Source organism: Ambystoma mexicanum, chromosome 5q (assembly GCF_040938575.1).
Source record: "Ambystoma mexicanum isolate Mex_15411 chromosome 5q, UKY_AmexF1_1, whole genome shotgun sequence".
NCBI lineage: Eukaryota > Metazoa > Chordata > Amphibia > Caudata > Ambystomatidae > Ambystoma > Ambystoma mexicanum.
The window spans coordinates 1,242,084,190-1,242,105,825 of NC_090933.1; the positions used below are offsets into that span (position 1 = coordinate 1,242,084,190).

At 44.3% G+C, this 21,636-nt stretch overlaps 1 protein-coding gene across 2 annotated transcripts in view; it reads left to right on the forward strand.

Annotated features, from left to right (window-relative positions):
- Positions 1–21,636, forward strand: part of RHPN1 (rhophilin Rho GTPase binding protein 1) — a 366,143-nt gene that overhangs the window by 278,704 nt on the left and 65,803 nt on the right. For both annotated transcript variants that reach the window (XM_069621751.1, XM_069621752.1), the window contains 4 exons: positions 6,320–6,397; positions 13,469–13,593; positions 13,846–14,012; positions 18,093–18,280. In XM_069621751.1, the coding sequence (XP_069477852.1) occupies positions 6,320–6,397; positions 13,469–13,593; positions 13,846–14,012; positions 18,093–18,280 (558 nt within the window). The remainder of the gene's footprint in view (positions 1–6,319; positions 6,398–13,468; positions 13,594–13,845; positions 14,013–18,092; positions 18,281–21,636) is intronic.

The window sequence follows — 21,636 nt, forward strand, 5'->3', positions numbered from 1 at the left end:
TCTTCACCAACCTCCCATTCTACAGCAGTTGTGGAAGGAAAAGTGTTAAACGACCCACTGTACATTTGCATGATGATAACAGGAGATTGTTTACCATCCTGAGTCCTTGTTTAGAAATCGTCCCTAAGATCTTTTCTATTGGTAGGCCTGTTGGTATTACACCCCCTACCCCATAGCCTAGAACATTACCAGCATATCCAATATTAAGACTGACAGGCTTAGCCCAGAACTCCACTTTCGTGCTGTAAGGTTTGGTGAACAGTGCAACAAACCCCCAATCAAGCCCAAATACTGTGCCATTCATATCCTAATAACATTATAGTGTAAAGGAGCATCAACAAAGTATGCCATAACTACCTGATTCAACAATTGCCTACTGCATTCAGCCTCTCCAGCCCACAACCCTCAATATCTTCGCTTCTGGCACCAACATGGTGTGAGCAACCTTAAGGTATTCTCCTACCAACTCCCCCGGGATCCCATTCATGTGTCCAGGGAAGGGCCTTTGCTTTTGGATTCCGACCCTGGGGGTGGACATGCGAGGGAGGATCACCTGAGCGATGGTTGCTGGAAATTGGGAGGAGAATGGCTAAAGGCGAGACATGGTATTCCCCCTTTCCCAATTGAACATTAGAACACACTCTCTCAGCCTTTATGGGGTATTTTTAATCTTATCCCATCTCCCCCTCTCCATTTGCACCATGTACTGAGACGAGGAAGAGGCAACTGAGAGTCATAAAGATTACCCATAGGAACACCACTGTGGTTCAGGGAGAGGCCTACTACACTCCACCACTAGGCTGTCCCACTAATAGAGTCAAGCATGGTCAGGCACCTAACAGTAATTGTACATACCTGATTCCACTAAGACGCCCAGTTATGGAGTCAAAGGTATGGTTCTGCCAGGATAAAAGAGCGAGCTGAGGTTGCTGGATGGATGGTGGAAACCAGGGAGCAGGAGGCTGCAGCAGGAGGAGCCTGGACGATCCGACGAAGAACAGCATGCCAGGATGCTGTCCTGGTGTGTCGGAGGAGTTGCAGCGTGGTGAGGGAGCGGTGTCTCCAAAGTGCCGGATTTGGGAGAACTGCAACCTGTTGGCCGTATCCAGGCCAGTGCTCGTATCCCTGGGATGTGTACCGGTCTCAGTGGTGTCCGAGGGGCAGGTGGTGAGACCCTGACCTCGGTCTAAAAATCCCAACGAGATTGCCCGCCAGCGCCGCGTTACAGGGTAAGTTTTGAGAGAGAGAAAGAAACTCGGTAGTGTGCAGGTGGCGGGAGCGATAATAGTGACAGAGTGGCAAATGGCGAAATGCGAAAGATAGAGGAAATAAAAAGGTGCGCGAGCAGCACGAAAGCAGAAAAAGGCAAAAGGTAATGGTTTTGAAGACCGGGAAGCAAATAGAGGGTACGAGTGACTCGAAAGAGAAAAAGAAAAGGTGCAAGTGGCACGACAAAGTGAAAGAAGGGTGCAAGAGCCACCATAAAGTGAAAGAAGGGTGCAAGAGGCACCGTCAAGTGAAAGAAGTGTGCAAGAGGTACGGCAAAGCAAAAGGAGAGTGCAAGAGGCACGGCAAAGTGGAAAATGTGGAATTGGCACAGGAAGGAAGAGGTGCCAGAGGAAAAATACAGTGTAAGGAGAGGGGCAGAAATCAGAGTGGTCGCGCATGGAAGGAGCAAAAGCCCTGCGTTCTCAAAAGTCTCTGCTACTGCCCTGTGAAAAAACTGCTTTGAGAGGTACATCCTGACAAGGCGAACACTGAGAGGCCCATAGAGAATTGTCAAGGGCATTGTTATAAGGAGAAAGGCCAAGGTTTGGGGAAGGGAACCCCGATTGGCCTAAAAGGAACTGTCTTTTCTTTTGGAACCAGAAGGGTCAGAGCTTGAGTAAGGGAACCCCAAGAGACCCAGAGACATTGCAAATGTTATTGTCTTTCTGCAGGAGCCCTACCTGAAATTTTCCGAGGGCAGCCCTTTTTGCGTTGAACTATTCTTAAACTGGCAGAACTAAACCTGATGGTACGGCTACCTGAAACCAACCTTGGTTTAAATTATTTTTTATGTCACCATTTTTTTTAAAGAAGATCCAACATCACATTTGTTTTAGGAGTGAGGGTAAGCATAGGTTTTGACACAGATGGAATTTGGTTTTGGACTTACGGACATTGACGGCCATTAGAAGCATCAGTCGAGGGAACAACCCCATTAGAGACAAGGCCAGTTAGGCATTACTCCAATCCTACAAAGGTTTATAATAAAGATGTTCAAACTGTTATTTTTGAGCCTGTCTCTCTCTTGATACCATGCCTGCCTCACAGTGGTCACTTTTCCTCAGTCTATGCAGTACTTTTGAGAGGCGCTGGTGCGCACACTGGAGCGGGGACAAGCAGGAGATCCACAAGTCTTTAGAATGATGCATCAGAGCGCTGCTCCTATCTGCAGTCCCACAGCGGCCTGCTCGCACTAGATGACGTCCCTCATGCAAAGACCTTTCCCCAAGCCACTAGGGCCTGTCATCCCGCGCAATGGTGCGCAGCGTACCTGTAGTGCTGCCACCTTTCTGCCCAGTTCCCTCCCTTTCATGCCTGTGCAGAACATCCCCTGGCACAGAGGTGCGCCCTGACTTTTACCCACGTGCTGCATTTGGCCTCAAGGTGGGCAGGTACCCTCCTCAGGCTGCCAGCGTTCCATTGCCATGCAGCGAGGCACCTTCCCCCTCAGCTGCTTCCTCGCGGGGTCAAGGAGGATATGCTGAATGGCACTCCCCGGGAGTAGCTTTTGTGTTATGTACTAGTATTGTTCCATGATCATTGCTCGGTTGCCTTTGACACAGACTACGAAGAAACGGATCCGCAGTCCGTACCTAAGTACATCCAAAATTCACACATCAACACAGCAGCAAAACAATCTTGCATTTTCCCTACTATCCCCACTAACCTAACCAACCTCCCCTTCGGGTCCAGTAGGCTTCCTGTAGACTAGACATCCCAATTACATTGTTTTAATTGAATTGTCCCTGGGTATGATATCAACACCATATGCCCTACTCTCGTTTGGTGAGGCAAATCAAGAGGGTCTAACACAGCCTGGATTATAGTCTGACCTTTGGATATGTTAATGTATGCTTAGCCAAACAATTCTCTCTTGTAATTTGCTATTTTCAAATATGATATTTGATTTAAATGTAATGTATTTTACGGACAATGTTAAAGCAAATACCGTCTGAGAAGGCTTCCGTACATTTGAAGACTTTACTCACCTAAAATTCCAGTAATAAGTAGTTTGTATAATTTTTAGGGTTTGATTTTTATATTTTGTATACCACTTACAGGTTGGTAGAATGTGGTAGAAAAAATCTGAAACAAATTACAGCATATTTAATTGTTTTCTTGTCAATAGAAATAGGGTGAAATATAGTAACAATAGAAAAAAGTAACTGATCCTGTAGGTCCTTGTTGTGACTTACAGTCTATTATTAAGATCAATGGTCCTTTAGGTCCCTGTTCTGAGCCGCTTATCGTATGATGTGCTTTGCACTGTGAAGTTAACTACACTGTGAATGGGCGCGTCCGGAGCAGACATGTAGGGGAGGTGAGAGTCGGCATGCTGCAGCATGCTGAGACCTTCGGTGCGATCTCCCCATCTGTCGCCTCACCCTGGCGTGGTACGGTGCAGCGCAGATTTTTTGGAAACTGTGTATTCTTGGGCATTGAAAGTGGTTTCCGAGGCTTTCACGGTTTGTTCCAGGCGACCGTTGCATGTGTGCAGGGGCTGAAATCCAGGGACTGGGTGGGATGTCCACATGTAATGTAGCCAGTGACGTCTGGAGAGTCACAACAGGTAACTATGCAAAGAATTGGTGCAGATTGGTGGAACGGTGTAGAATTGTATGAGGAACAAACAAACACGCAGAGTTTCCATTTTATATACAGAGATTTGCAGTAATTCAGTCTCTGCATTTTTGCTTCATTTTAAAACCTCTAAAAAAAGATGCTATTTGGGAACAGGAAGAATACGCTTTTCAGCCATCTTGTCCATACAGTGGCATGTCATCTTTGAACAAGTAGGGTAGATGTCTTGATAACAAAACCTTCATCTTGCTTTCACTCCCTCCCCTTCTCTTTCGTCTTCTCCTTCTCTTTCTCCATTACTTTACTCTTTTTCATAGTTTTCTCCCCTTACAGACCTCAATACTTTCTGGTCTCTTAACTCGTGCTCATCCTATGGATTTTCCTTCTGACCCTCTTCCTTCTATGATCCCCCAAGTATATCCCCATCTTCTACCCTATCTTTCTTCTCTTATTAATTCCTCTCTTTTACAATCTTGCTTTGCTGCGTCTTTTAAGCGTGCGAGTATCCTCCTTATCCTAAAAAGAAAGCGTCTCTTGATTCGTCTTCCCTAGCTAACTTCCGTCCTATTTCGCTTCTACATTTTCTCTCTAAAATTCTTGAACGGGCCGCCTATACTCTGGTAACTTGTTGCCTGACTCTTCATTCTCTCCTCCCCCTCCCTTTGCAATCTGGCTTCCACCCATCTCACTCCACTGAAACTGCACTTCTTCATGTTTCTGATTCTTGTCACTCTGTTTTCTTCTGTTCTTATTCTTCTTGAACTATCTGCTGCTTTTGATATTGTGGACCACTCCTTTCTTATTTCTTCCCTTTCCATTTTGGGTGGTTTCGGGGTCTGCTCTCAAATGGTTCTGCTCCTATCTTTCGCAATGGACTTACTCTGTCACTTGGTCTGGGCACACTTTCCTCGCTCCCTGTTCTTTGTGGTGTTCCTTAAAGCTCAGTGCTTGGCGCGCTGCTTTTTTCCCTCTATACTGCACCGATCTCTGCTCTTATCTCTTCTTTCCATCTCTTCTTTCACCTTTACGCTGATGACACCGAGATCTTTCCCCCTTTCTCTTCCTTTGATTCTGTCTTGCATTCTACTGTTTCAAATTGTCTTTTAGCTGTCCCGTATTGGATGTCTTCTCATTTTCTTCATCTCAATCCCTCAAAAACTGAGATTCTGTTTTCCCCTTCTTCTACTATTTCTCCCACTCCACCCCCCTCTTTCCTTTACTCCGTCCACTCTTTACTTTTCACTTTCAGCGTGCAATTTGGGCATTATCTTTGGTCCTTCCCTCTCTTTTTCTCTCCTCATTTCCTCTATTGGCCGTTCATGCGGTTCTACTTTATTTAACATTTGTTGTGCTGTTCACACCACTTAACCTCTTCTCTTTCCCCTTGTTTTTTCCTGTATCAACTACTGTTCGTCTTTATTGCACGGTCTCCCAGCCTGTCATCTCAAACCTCTTTGTTCTATTTATAACTCCTCTGTTTGCCTTCTTTTTTTTTTCCCCCTCAGGCATCTTCCCTACTTTCAATCTCACTACTTCCTTTTGAATCCTGTCTCTTGTATCACTTTCTTTCAATTGTCTTCAGTTGAACCCAGGGCCTGGTCTTTCCCTACATTTCCTTTCTACTCTCGTTCTATGTCCCCCCCACGATCTCCGAATCTTTTTCTTGACTGTTCCTGAGCCCCCTGATGCCTCGTCTCGTTTCCGTTCTTTTTCTCTTTTGGCCCGCAAACACTGTAATGCTCTTCCTCTTTCACTTTGTTCCTCCTCTTCTCGTATTTTCCAGACTAATCTCAAACTCCATCTTCTTTCCTCGTAATCCTCTTAAAATCCACTGTTTTTCTCTGCTGATGTAACTTCTACTAATTTGCACCAATTTGACGGTACTATTTATTTTTGATTCTTTTATTGTTGAGTGCCTTCGGCGAGAGGTGCTTTATAAATTTAATAAAATACAAATGGCGGTCTTTGAACTTGTTTCTTTCTCATTTATTGAAATCATGTATTGTTATGCCTAATTTTGTAAGAATGCACCATCATATATGTGTTAAAATAACTCCCTCTATATAATATCAAATGCTGATTATGTACAAGGAAATGCGCCAAGAGACCACACAACTTGTGTTGGAGTGCATCAAACAATGCAGCCACACTTTTTATTATGGCCATCACCACTGTTTGTGTCTGCGTATAGGATTTAGAGCACATCGCACCAAACAAATTCTAGAAAGAGCCATATTATGATCACATTCATTAACAGAGGTTGGACCGGTTGCATGAGAGATGACGGAGCTCACCTAAGGAATAGCAGGAGGCATACATCGGTGGTTCCTCTGCACTACCCCCACATACTGCCATTTATTGCCTATGTATGGCCCCACTCGCTATCTCCACATCTATGTTTGTGTCCGCATACATTGCATTGCATTACATTGATACAATAGTTTTTCCTGTGTTTTTCCTGTGTGCTCAGGCTTTAATCAGTGATCACTTTGGTGAAGACGGTTGTTTCTACGAAAAGGAAATCAAGGACTTCATGAACCTGCGGCAGGTCTGTACGTTTTGGTTGTTCGACATTGTACAGATTCTGTGAAAATTTGGTAAAGAGCCATATGATTTACTTTTGATTCAGTAAATTAGAACAGAAACAAAACTAATTGGTTCCAGGTCACCAACAGCCCACAGGAGCATTTTAATTTGCCACTTTCGAGCCTTGTGCCCACAATATATGCCAGAACTGTAAAGCACACACAATATGGCAGCGTTGCCACTCCAAAATACATTCATGATGCCGTGCCCACAATATGTCTGGGTTGCTAGCATGTAGCAAACTCAATTTGTGATGCTGTGCCCACAAAGTATCCCAGTGTGCCAGTTATGCCCACCCAAAATATTTTCAAGCACTTGTAAAGCACATGTTCACAAAGCCTGCTCCACATAATATTCTAGCACTGCTACTGTAAAGGACTTCATCAAGTATATTGTACCCACAATTTTGCCCAGTATAGCTGCTGTAAGAAAATACCCATGCTGCCTGTGCCCGCTATACGTCAGTATAGCCACCTTAAAAATGTTATGATGGCTGTACCTAAAATACACCAATATATTGCCACCATAAAAAATGTGCTGCCTGGTTTCATATGTGCAGACCACATGGTTCGGCGAAGGTCCTGCCGCACAGCATGGAAACCGCCAGCACGGATACTCATTCATTCAAATTCCTCCCACCCAAACACACAGACTTGTACATGCACACACCCTCATTTAAACTCTCTCTATCTCTCTTTCTTTCTTTCTTTCTCTCTCTCTCTCTCTCTCTCTCTCGCACACCACCGCGCGCCTATGCTTGGTTTGAGGAGCATTGATTGTGCCCTCCTCCTCTTTGCACAGGCTCCTTCTGCGACAGGACACACAGCCCAAGGGCACACTGCACACATTTGCAGGCACAATTATGAACCTCTCTTCACCTCTCCCTCTCTCTGTTTTCACTCCTTCCTCTCCGTGCTCTGTAATTATGTTGGGTGGCATATACCTTCTGAAATACCTCAGCCTGAAATCGGGATGGGTAAAGCGGCCTTCATTGTTAACAAAGGCAGTGGCCCGTGTGGGTCGGGAGAAGTGCCAAAGTGCCACTTTGAACTAGTTGCCCAAGTACGTATGTTTATGGAGACAATGGGCCTTATTATGACCCTGTTGGTCCGGAACCAACGGTGGCAGTAAATCTGTCGCCACTGTTCTTTCCGGACCGGCTGATTCCGCGTTCTGCAGGTGGGAGGTGTCACTCCCGCCAGGTATGACCTGGCGGGAGTAACGCCACCCGCATGCAGGCGGAAATGGAAACACTAGCTCCGTCATAGACGGAACCAGTGTTTCCATTGTCCCCATCCCCATGGAGTCCTACTGGGTCACTGGGGTTCTAATGCCCCGGTGATTCCGGCAATCAGGGAGACGGAATGGTATTTAGGGTCTGGCGGCAGCCTGCCGGTTTTTCCGGCACGGCTACCGCCAGACTCATAATGAGGCCCAATGTCTATATGAGACTTATCATGTTGGCAGTGATAAAGCTGGAGACTCCTAGCACAAGAATATCGTGAAGGGCGTACCACAGCAGTGGCATGGGTATCCCAGACCAGGAGAGTAAGATGAATGTTCAGTGAAAAATGACTGACTTTACTTGCGCCTCTGTGTTCCAGGGTCAGGGAAGCTGACATAAGCAGGTGAGTCCTGTGAGGAATCTGACATCTTAGGCGGACAGCTCTGTAGAGGTTTTTTATAATATGACATTTTATTAAATGAAAAGGGTTTGATAATTGCCTCACTATTGTAAGGAAGTCATGGCATCAACCTAAAACAGATACAAGTGATCACAGTTCAAGGGTGTTTATTGAACCTTATCAGGGGTATGAAAAACGCCTTTCTAAACCTAAATCTAAGATGGGAGCAAGCTACGACCATCAAATAATAATAATACAGTCCTAGTGGAGTCCAGTCAAATAAAATGGCCTATCTTAAGAAATCCATTACCAAACCGTACAAATAATACAAAAAGGGTTTGGAATAGTTGTCAAGAAAAGAAAGAAGTGTTCACAAAATGAATGAGTCAGGATTTTTAGGCCGTTGGCCTCCCTTCCCCATGCTTTTAGCATGGGACAAGGCGGGTCACTCCAGCACGGAACACTCATGGGCTTCTCTGGTACGAGGGCACAGTTCCTTTCACCAATATCATGGCCTTTTGTGCCCAAGTCTCTTTTCTGCAAAGTCTTTTGCCTCAGAGGACCTGATGTACCATAAACAACAAAGAAAGTTTGTCTCTCAATATTCATGTCGGCTGATTTACTCTTCACCCTTAATCCCTCTCAGCTGGGCTCTGATTTTTCTTTCACCTTTATCCCCCCTCAGTCAGGCTCAGGCCAACTTCCATTTTTAGGCATTCATCAGTCTGGTTCACATTTGCCAGAACAATCTTCTCGGGTGTGTTACTTTTCACCCAGGTTCACCCTCTTCTGGGCTCAGACCCCTTTTCTACAATTAGTCCCCCTCGGCTGGGCTCAGACCAAATTCAGTTTACAAACAATCAAAGACTTTCGAATGTGCACAGGATTTAAGAGTATGCAGTGGTAATAAAGGAAAAAGATAATGACACACTTTTTAACGACACCTAAATAATGACAAAAAGTAGAATTTTTAAGTAAACGTATATGTGGGGGGTGGGGTAAGGGATTAAAAAGGTGGTTGTTATTCAGGTCTCGTTTTAAAAGTATGTTGTTATTTAGGGTGTTGTTGTAAAGAAATGGAACTGATTTAACGTAACCTGCTGCAGGACCACTTCGATTTCACAGTTTAGTAATTCTTCCCCGTTCAGGGGGGCACCAAACAGAGACCTTCAAGTGTGCACCCACGTGGCACCGGACCACTCTGTATCTGGTACCTATCTTGGTTATCACAAAGTTCAATTGTATACAAGTTCTCTTTCTTCATACAATGTTGCCCCCTGCAACCTTGAGCATTACACAACTCACCGGCTGTGCTGAACTCGTTGGCGTTATTTTGCTGTCAGAGTCAAGGACAGCACCACGGTGGCAATCACTTCTCCCCGCCTTGGCTATCAATGCAGGAGAGCCCCGTTTACCTTTGAGACATGCTACACCGTTCGTCAGCTGCAATTCCCGGTCTTATGTTCCTTGAGACGTCTTGAAAGTTGCAGTTCTGTGTGGAAAAGGGCATGGTCACTTCCCTCCTTGTCGTCATCACCGATCCCGCTGCCTTTCTCCTCGGTTTAAACTGCCATTCTTGAATTGCTGCTTCCTCAGGCGTTTTGCATTGCTCTTAGGGTCTCCCTCTGCCGGGTTCGGACATCTCTCCTCTAGATTTACAATTCAACACAGAAGACTTCCCTTTGCCGGGCTCGAGCCTCCTCTCAAAAGTCAAAGTTTTTACAATATATGGTCAGTTCCAGAATGCACTCTGACAATTTCGCTCCCACTTCACAGCTCCCCAAAACGGCCCTCCATGATTTTGGGAGCTACAGGAGCCAAAGGGGGATGTTCAAATGAGGTCAGGGTCTCAACTCCTGCCCCTCAGAGACCTGGGTTTTCCTGTCTGGTCCAGGGGAGGAGTTCTGTGGGTGCCGCCAGGCAACCCCAGCTGCCCCTGATCTTGCCTGTTGGAGGTACAGTTTCATCTCCACACTGCAGTCTCCTCTCAAGTAACAGGGCCAGTGTTTGGGTGGTTCTCCTCCAGGTCTCCCAGTGTCTCTGCTGCTCGCTAGGTCTTCCTCCTGCTTCCCGACACCTTCCAGCATCCCCTACTCGCTAAAAGTGTGCTCGCCTGCTCCACCTTTTATACTTCCTGGGAGTGGTGATTAGATTCAGGTGTGCATAGTTGTAAAGGGAGGCCTGACTTTGCCTGGCCTTGTTAATTGGAAAGTCTGCTATGTCAATAGGAAACAGTCGTTCTTTTGTCTCTGAGCATTTTTTTCATCAGTAATCTTATTCCTAATCCCTCTCTTTGTCTGAGTGTTTGAGGTAAAAAGGAGGGTGGGGGTTGGGAAGTCAGTAAATCCTGTATAGTAGGATGGGGAAGAGGTCATAAAGGAAAGGGTATACTGCGTCTCGCCAAGGAGCGTCCCTATCCTACTCCCCGAGGATCCCTCACCCAGGTGATCCTCCCACACTGGTCCACCCCCAGGAACTAGATCCAACAGCAATGGCTGTGTCCTGGCCACCTGGAGGACAAATCCCCAGGGATCAGCACGTGAAACACCTTGCTTTCCCACACTATCTCTACCTAAAGAGAATTTATCTGCCTATCAAAATAAACTACAAGAAACACTCTAACAAAAGGAATCTGTCCTTCACACTTATACATACAATAAACATATGAATGAAATACATGGCAATTCGTAGCAACAGTTAAAATTAGGAAAGTTCCAGTTTATAACAAAGTTCTGGTAATAATTTCATTCTTGCTCCAACAAGTCTCCAACTGTTGGACTTTCCAACAGTTCCAAAAAGATAATACAAATCTTGGTTTCTCCACTTGATTTGTAACACGTAGATCAACACAACTTCTTCCTATGAACCAAAACGTTACTGCTTTCTGGTTCCTGCGGGAAAGGAGTGTTCCTCGCTTGCCACCGGAGCACACGTTTCTTGGGGGAAAGTTCTGCATACAAAATCCTCAGTGGGAAAGCTCTCTGAAACAACGCTTCCTGCTGCGCAACCTCTGCATACAAGGTCTCGAAGGGCAGAGACCATCTCAAAGCTGGCATCTGCTTCACACACAGCAGTGGCCCCAGCGTCTCAACCGTCCTGCACTTTCTGCTGCCACTGCAACATAGAGTGTCAACCATTACTCAACCTTCTGCTTTTCCTGCTGGTACTTCTTATGGCCTGCACCTGAAGGGGTCTTTTATATGCACTAATCTCTCTCAGGTGTGGGTCATTACAATCACTAGACTGAAAATTGTAGTCTAGTGCCTCCAAATCCCTGTTCCTCATCCCAATTCTTTGGGCATTGTGGGACTTGAAGTCCTCAATGCCACAATTAGTTTTTACTTCTACACTTTCAATTTTACAATAGGCCATTAATAGGGTATGGTCTTTGGGAAAGTTGGTAAGGGTATCATCCGATCTCTCCTGACTTGATCCCCACCCTATGAGGTCCTCCTGCAGAACACCAGCCCCTGGGTCGGTATCAGAAAGCGCCTGCTTTTTCCTGGCCACATGGGAAGGGTCCCAGGCCAGGCTTTCTGTGGGAATCATCTGATTCTTCACAGTCCATTCTGGTCAGTGGGGAAGGGTGCTTGTCTAGGCTGCATATATGTATGTGGTTTTATTTTCTTCAAACCTAGATGGGGAGCCACAGAGAGCTATACAATGATAAGGGTTACACGCGAGTGCGCATTGAGGGTATGATGTGGCGGTGGGCCCTAGCCTATAGAGTAGGCCAGGGGATGGTTGTCCCCAGGTAGCAGCTAGGTATTTGTGATTTCTCCTAAGTATTCTCTTAAATAAAGTGTAGCCCTTTCCTGAAATGAAGGAATGTTAGAATTGTTGTAATTGAATCCGGGATATTGGTACATTTGGCTGGGTCATGGCTTGAGAATATCTTTTTTTTTGTTTTTTCCTTGGGCGGCTAACTTGATCTCAAGCTTGAACCTGGCGCAAGTCCTCGATCTGCATGAGCCCACCAGACTTGGAGAGCTTCCTGCGAGGCAGGCAGCTGTCTGCGTGTTCACAGCCTTCTATGTGATGTAGGCTCTCTTGAACAGTGTACATGGCAGCCAATATAACTGTTTTAGGATTGGAGAGATATGGTCATTGTTTGGTTCAGGTGATTAAGCATGATGCACTGCCTTTAAGGGGGTGAGGTGCGAGTTTGCATTCTCGGGGATGATGGTATTGTTGCTGTTCAGGTGTGAAATCACAAGGGTTTGAACTGTGGTCATAACATTTGATCTTCTACTGGAGCGGAAGAGCTATTTGGTACCAGGAGGTTTGCAGGGTTTTTTGCAATATGTTGTGGAAAGATAAGTTGTGGTAAGTGGTTCTTGCGCCCAGTTACCTCAGGGTTCGGTGCGCGATACAAATAAATAAACTAAACTAAACTAATTACCTGTTCTTCAATACTCAGTCTGGCTTTAAAAGGTCCACTCAGTCTGCAGATCAGAGACGTCATTTCACCAAATTGCCAGGGTTAGTGGAAGTGACATCACATGACCCTTGATCTCCGATGACATCACAGGAAGTGATGTCACTTTACCCTGCCCCAAAGTGATACCGCAGGAAGCAGTGGAATGCGACCTTTCACCCCTTGACAAAACAAGAAGTGGCATCACATAGCATTGTTCCTAAGGACACTACGAAATATTGTTACGATATCACTATAATGTCATAAAAAGGTCATCCAAGAATGGATTACCATATGTATCATTAAGATCAGTGTGCATAGGCCATATTACCAAATCACTGTGAATGCAAGCAGACGTCATGGCCAAATGATAATATGTTATGCAGCACTTCAGTTTAAGCGCTTTATATAGAACGAATTTACATGCAATATCACTCACCCTGTGTTGCTACTCATTTATCGACCTCAGAAGGATGAAAGGCTGAGTTGAGGTGTTTAAAAACAGACTAATTCAGTGACTCACCCCCTGAAGTGGGCCTGAAATAAACCTTTAATGAGTCTAGCAATTACTGTATAGAATTCCATAAAGACACATTATTTTGTATTCCTACTCTTTCTTATTTAGAGTCACTGCTGAAAGTGTTAGTTGTGGAACCCCTGTTAATTGTATTTTAAGAGGCCCGAACAAGAAAACCAGTCACTCCAGGAGTAAAGAGCCAAATGGCGCTGGCCACGGCCCAGGAACTTGCATTTAAAAATAACACTTTAAAACATTTTCTTAGCAAGGGAGACCTCGGGAGTCGCAGTTGCGACCCCTTGCCACCCCTAAATGACGTCCCTGCTGCAGATCTTGATACCAAGATTACACTTTTCTCATGGATGAAGAATTTGCCACATTAGAATTAGTTTCCATCTTAATATAGAAAACGATTTGAATGGCTTTACAGTTTTTCAGACTTAAAATTAAGTACTTTGCTGTTGTTTCCCGCAGGCAATGCGGACTCCCAGTCGAAACGAGTCGGGCTTGGAGCTGTTGATGGAATACTACAACCAGCTCTATTTCCTTGACTACCGGTTCTTTCCTCTGAATAAAACCATGGGCGTCTTCTTCCACTGGTGTGTATTATTGCTCCAATATGGCACTTTGCTGATTATGTGCCCTATGCAGACAAGTGCACCATACGGTTGAATGGGTTCATCCTTGACAAATCGGGAACCTTTGATGGCTTTTAGCAAATGTTTTTGAGTAGTGTGAGTAAGCCCTGCATTGCATATGCCATGGTGTTGCCCACGTGCTGGTGACCGCACTCTGATTACTCAGTTGTTGTTTAAGTGCTGACTTGGGTTTCTTTCTGCATTATTTCCTAGGTATGACTCCCTCACTGGAGTGCCCGCCTGCCAGCGTGCACTGGCGTTTGAGAAGGGTAGTGTGTTGTTCAATACCGGCGCTCTATACACGCAGATTGCTGCGCGTCAAGATCGCTCCACTCTGAAAGGGGTGGACAACACTATCGATGCTTTTCAAAAAGCTGCAGGTAGGTTTCAAGGTGTGAACTTTTAAAGATGCTTTACCTTTTCAGGTTCTTCATTCCATACTAACACCTGTATCTGCCCTTTTATTTATTTTATATTTATTTTTGCATTTATTTCAGTGCACAATGCCCAGAGGCATCTAGGCGCTGGTTACAGGAAGTGCATAGTACATTAGCGAAGTGCAAGAGTACTCATATTGGTTACCGACAGAATAGGTGAGTGTATACAGATTAGCGAAGCCAATGTACATGTACAAATAGGTAAGGAAAGCCTCGCCTCATGGTGCTGGGGGCTACATCAAATGTACAGGTACAAGTAGGTAAGATGCAACATAATGTAGATGCACAGATTGGGAAAGCCTCACCTCATGGTGCTGGGGGGGCTACATCAAATGTACAGGTACAAGTAGGTACGATGGGACATAATGTAGATGCACAGATTGGGAAAGCCTCACCTCATGGTACTGGGGGGGCTACATCAAATGTACAGGTACAAGTAGGTACGATGCGACATAATGTAGATGCACAGATTGGGAAAGCCTTGCCTCATGGTGCTGGGGGGGCTACATCAAATGTACAGGTACCCTTGTATGGTGCAAGATGGTCTTTCATTGGGTTTAAAATTCAACAACCAAGGTGAGATTAGTTCGACAGATTCTTGACCGTCACTGCATTGTTAAGTGTATTGCATTATTGGCAATAACTTATACATAATGTTCTAGCCGAGGCAAGAAGGCATTTCATAATGAATCTGCAGTCAGTTGTTACGATGCTGTTTTATGCTTTGGGTTTCTAAGAGTTTCGTTTATGAGCGTGGACAAAAGACCCTAAGACAAATTCTCGTCAAACCGTTTTTTGGTAAGCGTTCTAGGAAGAGAGACTGCGTAAATTGACAAGTAGGAAAATTCAGACTGTATGAACAAGTCATTCCTATTTACCAAAATAATTGTGGGCAGATTTCCTTGCCGATTGAATCCCCGTCAATCGTAAGTCATCCGTTTTAAGGAATCGGGTAGGGGGAAATAATATTGACTGGTTGGTGCAGTGTAGAACGTTCTTGCTTTGGTGAATGCGGTCTTGTTTTTTAGGTCACTAAATGGTAAGCGCCTCTGACAGGTTTCCCTTTTCTCCAAATAAAAATATTTAACCTGTCAAAGGCTCTCCATGGGACCGATTGGTGATATACTGGTCGATTTAGGCTTTGCCATTCATCAGTGCATTTAAAATTGGTATCCAGTGATGTTACCGAAAATGAAATACTGAATCAAAGTTTATCGAAAAAATACTGAAAAATAGATATGGAGTGGGGGTAAGGGATTAAAAGGGGTGGATTCAGGATGGGGTTAATAATGTACGCAAATAGGGGTTGGGCGGACCCCCCCAAATAAACAAATAAAAAATTATTCAGTATTTCTTTTTTTTTCGGAACATTTTTATTCGGTAACATTTTATTCAGTAACATCAAATGGAACCTTAAGATCAGCTTGCCATTGTTTTCCACAGACAATGGTTTTGAACTGTTTACACTATTCTTTAACAGATGTCCAAAAAACCTTCCAAAACTATTCATGAGCTTCACCCCGTCCTGCTGGGTGCCACTTGTGAATAGCGCTCCTCTCGCCCTGTTTACGAAGTCTCTCAGATTCATGCTTACCACCTCCCCTGAAGTGAAACCCCACATTTACAAAACAGCAAAATCCTGCTTTTCCAACTGTAGCTAATGAGCACAGTTGAGCTGCACGTCACTGCATCAGAATTTGACTCCATCTACAAATTATCTTTTTTCTGAGGATACATTAAATGAATACTGTACGTGGTCCTGTCACCTGTGCATGTGTTTCGTCTTGTCACCTTCATCTCAGCTTTGTTTCTCGTGTACAAGATCATCAAACTTCAACAACCGTAAAACTTGCAGCATCTCTTTGAAGGTAAAACATGTGAAGAGAATACCCCCTATTGGCTCAGTCGTTCCTGGAAGAGATTTGAGAAGTTCAGGATTTGCTGGTGCATCATCTCGCTAAAAGTGTGCTCTCCTGCTCCACCTTTTATACTTCCTGGGAGTGGTGATTAGATTCAGGTTAGGTCAGATTCTAACCATTTATTATGGTTAGAAGGAATGCTTTTTTGATGAAAGTTGCTGACACGTGTTTCCTGAGTACACATTTGTTTGGTCAAGGCACAGTGTTGGATATACTTGCTGCCTGATTAGTACAGATTAAGATGTCGAGTTGGCAGCAGCCATAGAATTGCAGCCAAAAATAATTATTTCAGTTACAAATCTCTTAGACACAGCTTAGCATCTCCTTTGACTGTCATTAATCAGGCATACAGTATATCCAACGCTGTGCCTTGACAGGGCACCTTTTCAACAGATTAAAAAACCCAGAAGATTTAACATCGAAATGAGAGCTCTTTACAGCACGTGAATGACAATTCCAAAACATTCCAAATTAATCATCTTAAGAGTATCTAAGATTGACCTCCGCAACAGTGGGTGTCAGTCTACAAGTGGTGAGGTTTTCCATCACCTTCTCATACACTATGTGACAATTTCTACGGCTAAGTTAGGAGGGTGTTTCCAACTTCATTTGTGATGCCTCGCCAAGTAAATGGCATGTAAATAGACCCGGTAGCTTGGTTTGAAGAGTGGGCTTCAATAGTTTGGCCATTCTGGGATTGGTTCCAATTCAGTCAATGGTCAGTAGAACTGTAAGATTATTATTATCATTAGTATGGTATTTATTGAGCGTGGGCCTAGCTTCGAGAAGTAACCGAGCGCTTTACAGAGGTAACCGAACAGATATGATGATTGCAGGTGCAGGGGGATTGTAGGGTTTCTGATGTTGCTTCTTATCCTCTCCACACAGGACATGCAGATAAAGCCTGCCATTTTTTTTTAATCATTCTAAAAAATCCTAGTATGTGCTCTTACGATCATTTTGTATTAGATTCTTATTTGTTTTCTTTTGCATTCTTTCTTTTTAAATCACTAAAGGAGACAAAATGTACACTTTTCTATGTGCAATACATTACGTGCAAAATGATGTGCAACATATCACTATCTTTTTCAAAACACAATTATGGCTAATATAATTGTAAAGATTTTGACAAATTACCGCACATGTGTTTTCTTTGGATAGAAGCTAAGCTTGTCCTATTGAGGAGGTAGGAAACCACTTTCTAGTTTGACAAGACCTTGCTGGGGAGTACTGAGCTAGTATTGCGTTGTTCCTTTTGGACAGAGGATGTGTTTGTTTCTGTTACTTTTATTCAGTAGAGTTACAAAATGGAGCCCCTTGGCCTTAGCCGTAAAGCTTAATTTCCAAGACCTCCAATGCAGAAAGCAGGATTTGCAGTTTTAATTTAGGGTGTACTTCAGGTTCTGATGTGTTCTACTGAATTTAGTTATTTTACTTCTGAAATATTCTCTTTTTATTGACCTTTTAGAAACGGATTGTTTATAGCTGTTGTTCCTCCACTGCTGATTCGAAAAACACCTAGGTCCGTAGATAATCAATGAATTCATTGAAATTTCTTGCTGAAAATTAGTTATTTTCTAGCTTAAATTCTGTATATTGTGCAATTGAAAATCAAAACATGAAATTGAAATTGTAACTTTTACATTGTGTTTTTATTATGGAATGGCTTCGTTTTTTGAGAAACATCAATTTGATTATTTGTTTAGCCAACTGGGCAATATTCAGACAAATACTAGAATATTCTTTAAACTGAAATACAAATGGAAGATTTCACCCTTTTGTCGTTGGCTCCCATGCATTTAAGGCAAAATAGTAATGCCATTGGATGTTTTTATGATTTGAGCTCATCTGGTTCTAGATCGGGACTTCTTTTACTGGGAGGATTAAACATGAAGTCTGAGGGTTCTAATTTGTCTGATAGAGGCATGTGAAAATTTCCTGTTTCCAGCTACCTCTGTTTTCTAAATGTTCATTCAACAGAAGCTTCAACCCTGCATATGATGTAATTGTTTTGCAGTAAATTTACAAGTTCCCCAAAGCATGTATCTTGAGTTGAATGGAATATCATTGATATCGAAGTTATTTCTTCCTTTCTTTCCAAAAGGTGCCTTCAACTACCTAAAGGAGAATTTCTCCAATGCCCCCAGCTTGGATATGAGTGCTGCTTCCCTGAACATGCTGGTGCAGCTCATGATTGCGCAGGTCCAGGAGTGTGTGTTTGAGAAGGTCACCCTGGTGGACAGCCACAGGAACTTCCAGGCCCAGCTGCAGATCGCACAGGAAGCGGCAAGGGTGAGTGCTTGGTTTTTCACCAGTGACTGCTACCTTTGTTTCTGAAGACAGTCAAATAGGAATTGGCCGATTTGCCAAATGTCTCAATGTGGGCTTTGACTGCCCAGTGTCTGTCTGCCGGCTATCCCCGTTATGGGTTTTCTTTCCCCTCAAATGAAATGAAAACTGGGAGGATCTTTGGTCCGAACCTAAACTGAAACTGGGGTCAGAGAGATGACAACACATATTGAATAGTTATTTTATTCAAGTCCCCAGGATGCACATACTCTTGGTATCAGGCCCAGCACAAGCTTCCTTTGAAGGGGTTTGTTAATGGTTATGATCCAGTTTAATATAAATAATCCAAACACCATACTGGTGAATGCTCATTGAAAAAAGAATGTCTAAAATGCAGTTTCCATGGCGGCTGGAAGTGGGAGAAATTGCACTACACAAACGTAACCCGAGATGAGAGAATAAGTCTGATTCATGGGGTTAAAGCAGGGCTCTAAATATCAAAAACACGTCTGCTTGCTTGATAATCAATTATATTTCTGATCTATGTGATCACTGCACTACCGAAAATGTTGACTCTGAAAATGCCGGCTTCCATTATGGCGAGAGAGTGATTACACGGATCACTTCTTGCCTGCATTCCCCTACCCGCCCCCCCCAACCTACTTACCTTTTCAGCGGCACAGTGTGTGTGCCGCTGACTTCGCTCCATCCCTACGACGTCACTTCCCACCCACTTACGAGGTATGACTCAGAGCTGCCGCTGTCAGTGGTTTTTTTTGTTGTTGTCCCATGCCATCACTCTAATGGAAAGGGACACTCCTGCAACACCCACCAGACTCCCGTTACACCAAACAAGGGGAGCGGGGGACACGCCCTCACCCCCCCTTACTCGGTGTAAATGGAGTCTGGATTTTTACATGGCTCAAAGGCACAGTAAAAGTCCTGTCGCCACAACTAGGTCGACATTTTAGTACAATGTTTATATTTCAGAAGGCACTTGGGGAAGCCTTACTAAAATGTCTTTATTTGTTGTATACTTGACGTTGACAGGTGCACTTAACTCTAGAAATTCACAGATGGAAGGAGAAGAGGGAAGAACTATGGTGTCTCAAAGAGGGATTGAGATGGAGATAATGTTTTCCCATTCGTGATTATTTGGCAGGCTGAAAGACTAGCATTAGGAGAATTGAAATAAGTTGGGAGTGAGTAGAATATTTGGTTATCATCTGCATAGATATATGCCAGAAAACCTAAGGGATAAACAGAGACGGCGAGGGAGGATAAAGAGAATACAGGTGATGACCCATGCGTGATCTTTGAGGAACCCTGCCAGGAAAAGAGTTAAGGGCTCAGAAGGGAATCCTCCCACAAGTTCTAAAAAGCGTGGAAAGAGAGATGGATTTGTAACCATCCCAATCAGAAGTCCCTTAAGATGAGTAACTGTGAAGACGCTTGTAGTGATCTGCGTGAATAGCAGCAGACAGATCTAGTGCTACAGAGATGAAAAAATGATGTTTATGATCTTGTATTCTATCTTTTCGTAAGGGACCAGAGACCGATTCTTTTCCCTCAACATTTCTTTAAGCTATAGGGCATTCCCCACTAGGCTCCCAAGATGATGGATGAAACCTTGGTTTCTTCAAGAAGTATCTGACATCTTAAACACAGACTAATTGTTCATTTGGGAATGTGGCCAAGATGGCAGCTAAGAAGAGTGTCTACCATTTGGGCCATGGCCTGTGCAGGGTGCCTGGCTTATCTGGACCTGTTTGCAGAAGAGCAGCAGATCCTCTAGTCCAAGCCGTCCTGCATGGAGTGCTCTAGGTGTGCTACAGTTGGTTTCACAGCAGAGTGGATGGTTCAGGCACAGCAGTGGGGGCACTGTGAGGCAGAGTCACTGGCATGGATATCTGTCTCCCTGAAATGGGTGAGGTGTTTCTGCTTCTGGGAGACTGGCCTCTCTGTGCTCTGGTCTTCTCTGCTGACAGGATGCTTTATCTGCAGGTGTGTGCATGCAGGCTACAGCATTGCACTGAGAGAAACCCAGAGGTTATGGTGCAAAGTACAAGTTGGGTCCCGCAAGGTTGGTTGAAACCCAATTGACCTGAGATGATGCGGACAAACATCCCTGAAGAATAACCCTGCACAGTGCATCCATCTCAATGGGGCCGCTAGAGTGGGCTCAAGAATCGTGTATAACTCTGGTGCCGGGCCAAGAGATGTATTACTGGAATTACATTTATTTTTAAGTGCGAGAGCATAGCAGGAAGGCTTCTAGAGAGTTAACTGAGATTTATTTTTGAGAACATAAGCTATAACCTTTTTCAACATCTCCCAGATTATGCTTCCACACTGGTAGGTGCTACACTCCTTCACGGATAAATGCTACAATGTAGCTATCCGATATAGATAGAGGGAACTCATTTAGTCTCTTCATATCAAACAACTCTGCTCGCTGGGGGACCTCGTAAGTGTGACACGTCGCCAGAGAACCACAGTGAAACGTACAGATAGCCCAGTTGTTTTTACACAGTTATGCCCAAACAAAATGACTGGACTGTTCTTCGTAACAAATGGTGTGAGGCAAATAGTTCCTTGCATTTAGGGTAACTACTGAGAAAAGGCCTTTAAAACAATTATACTAGGGCCGTCCCTTTCTCTCTGATCTCACTTGGACTACCCACCCTAACCCAGCTGCCTCAACCCTCCGATTAGTGCTACGGCTTGGTAACCCCCGCTGCCTAAATTCTTGCGAGCGGTGATTCAACTAAATGGCTCATTAACTCCCTCAGGGACCTCCAAACTGTCCCTACTCTAACTCTGCTTAGTGTTCTATTGGGAGTTGAGAACAGTGCTACCACTCACTTGGTTAGATCGACCCTCAAGCGGTCACACTCACTCTCACCTTACCCTGCTCTACTTTGTCTCCTTGTTTAGACTCCTCGACTCTTCTTCATTCCTCCTTTCACCTACCTCCACCCTGTGATGTTAAACCTTCCCCCTATTTCACTTTTACCACTTCTCCACATCTCACTGCTACTGTTATCCTTGTCCCACCATTACTACTTCTCTCCTCTCACTACTGCTGCTACACTTGCCCCACCACTACTACTACTCTCCTCTCACCACTACTACTTCTCTCCTCTTGCTACTGCTACGCTCTCTCCTCACCACTGCTACTCTTGGCAAACAGCGTCCTTTCACTAAATAACCTTCTCCTCTCCACCCTTACTCCAACTACTATCTACCTGTTGCAGTCGCACCAACATGCACTCTCTAACAATATATCACCTTTCTGTAACAACTGCCTCCACCGCACTTTCGTTCCTCCTGCTGCTCTCTCTGTCTACCTCCACTCC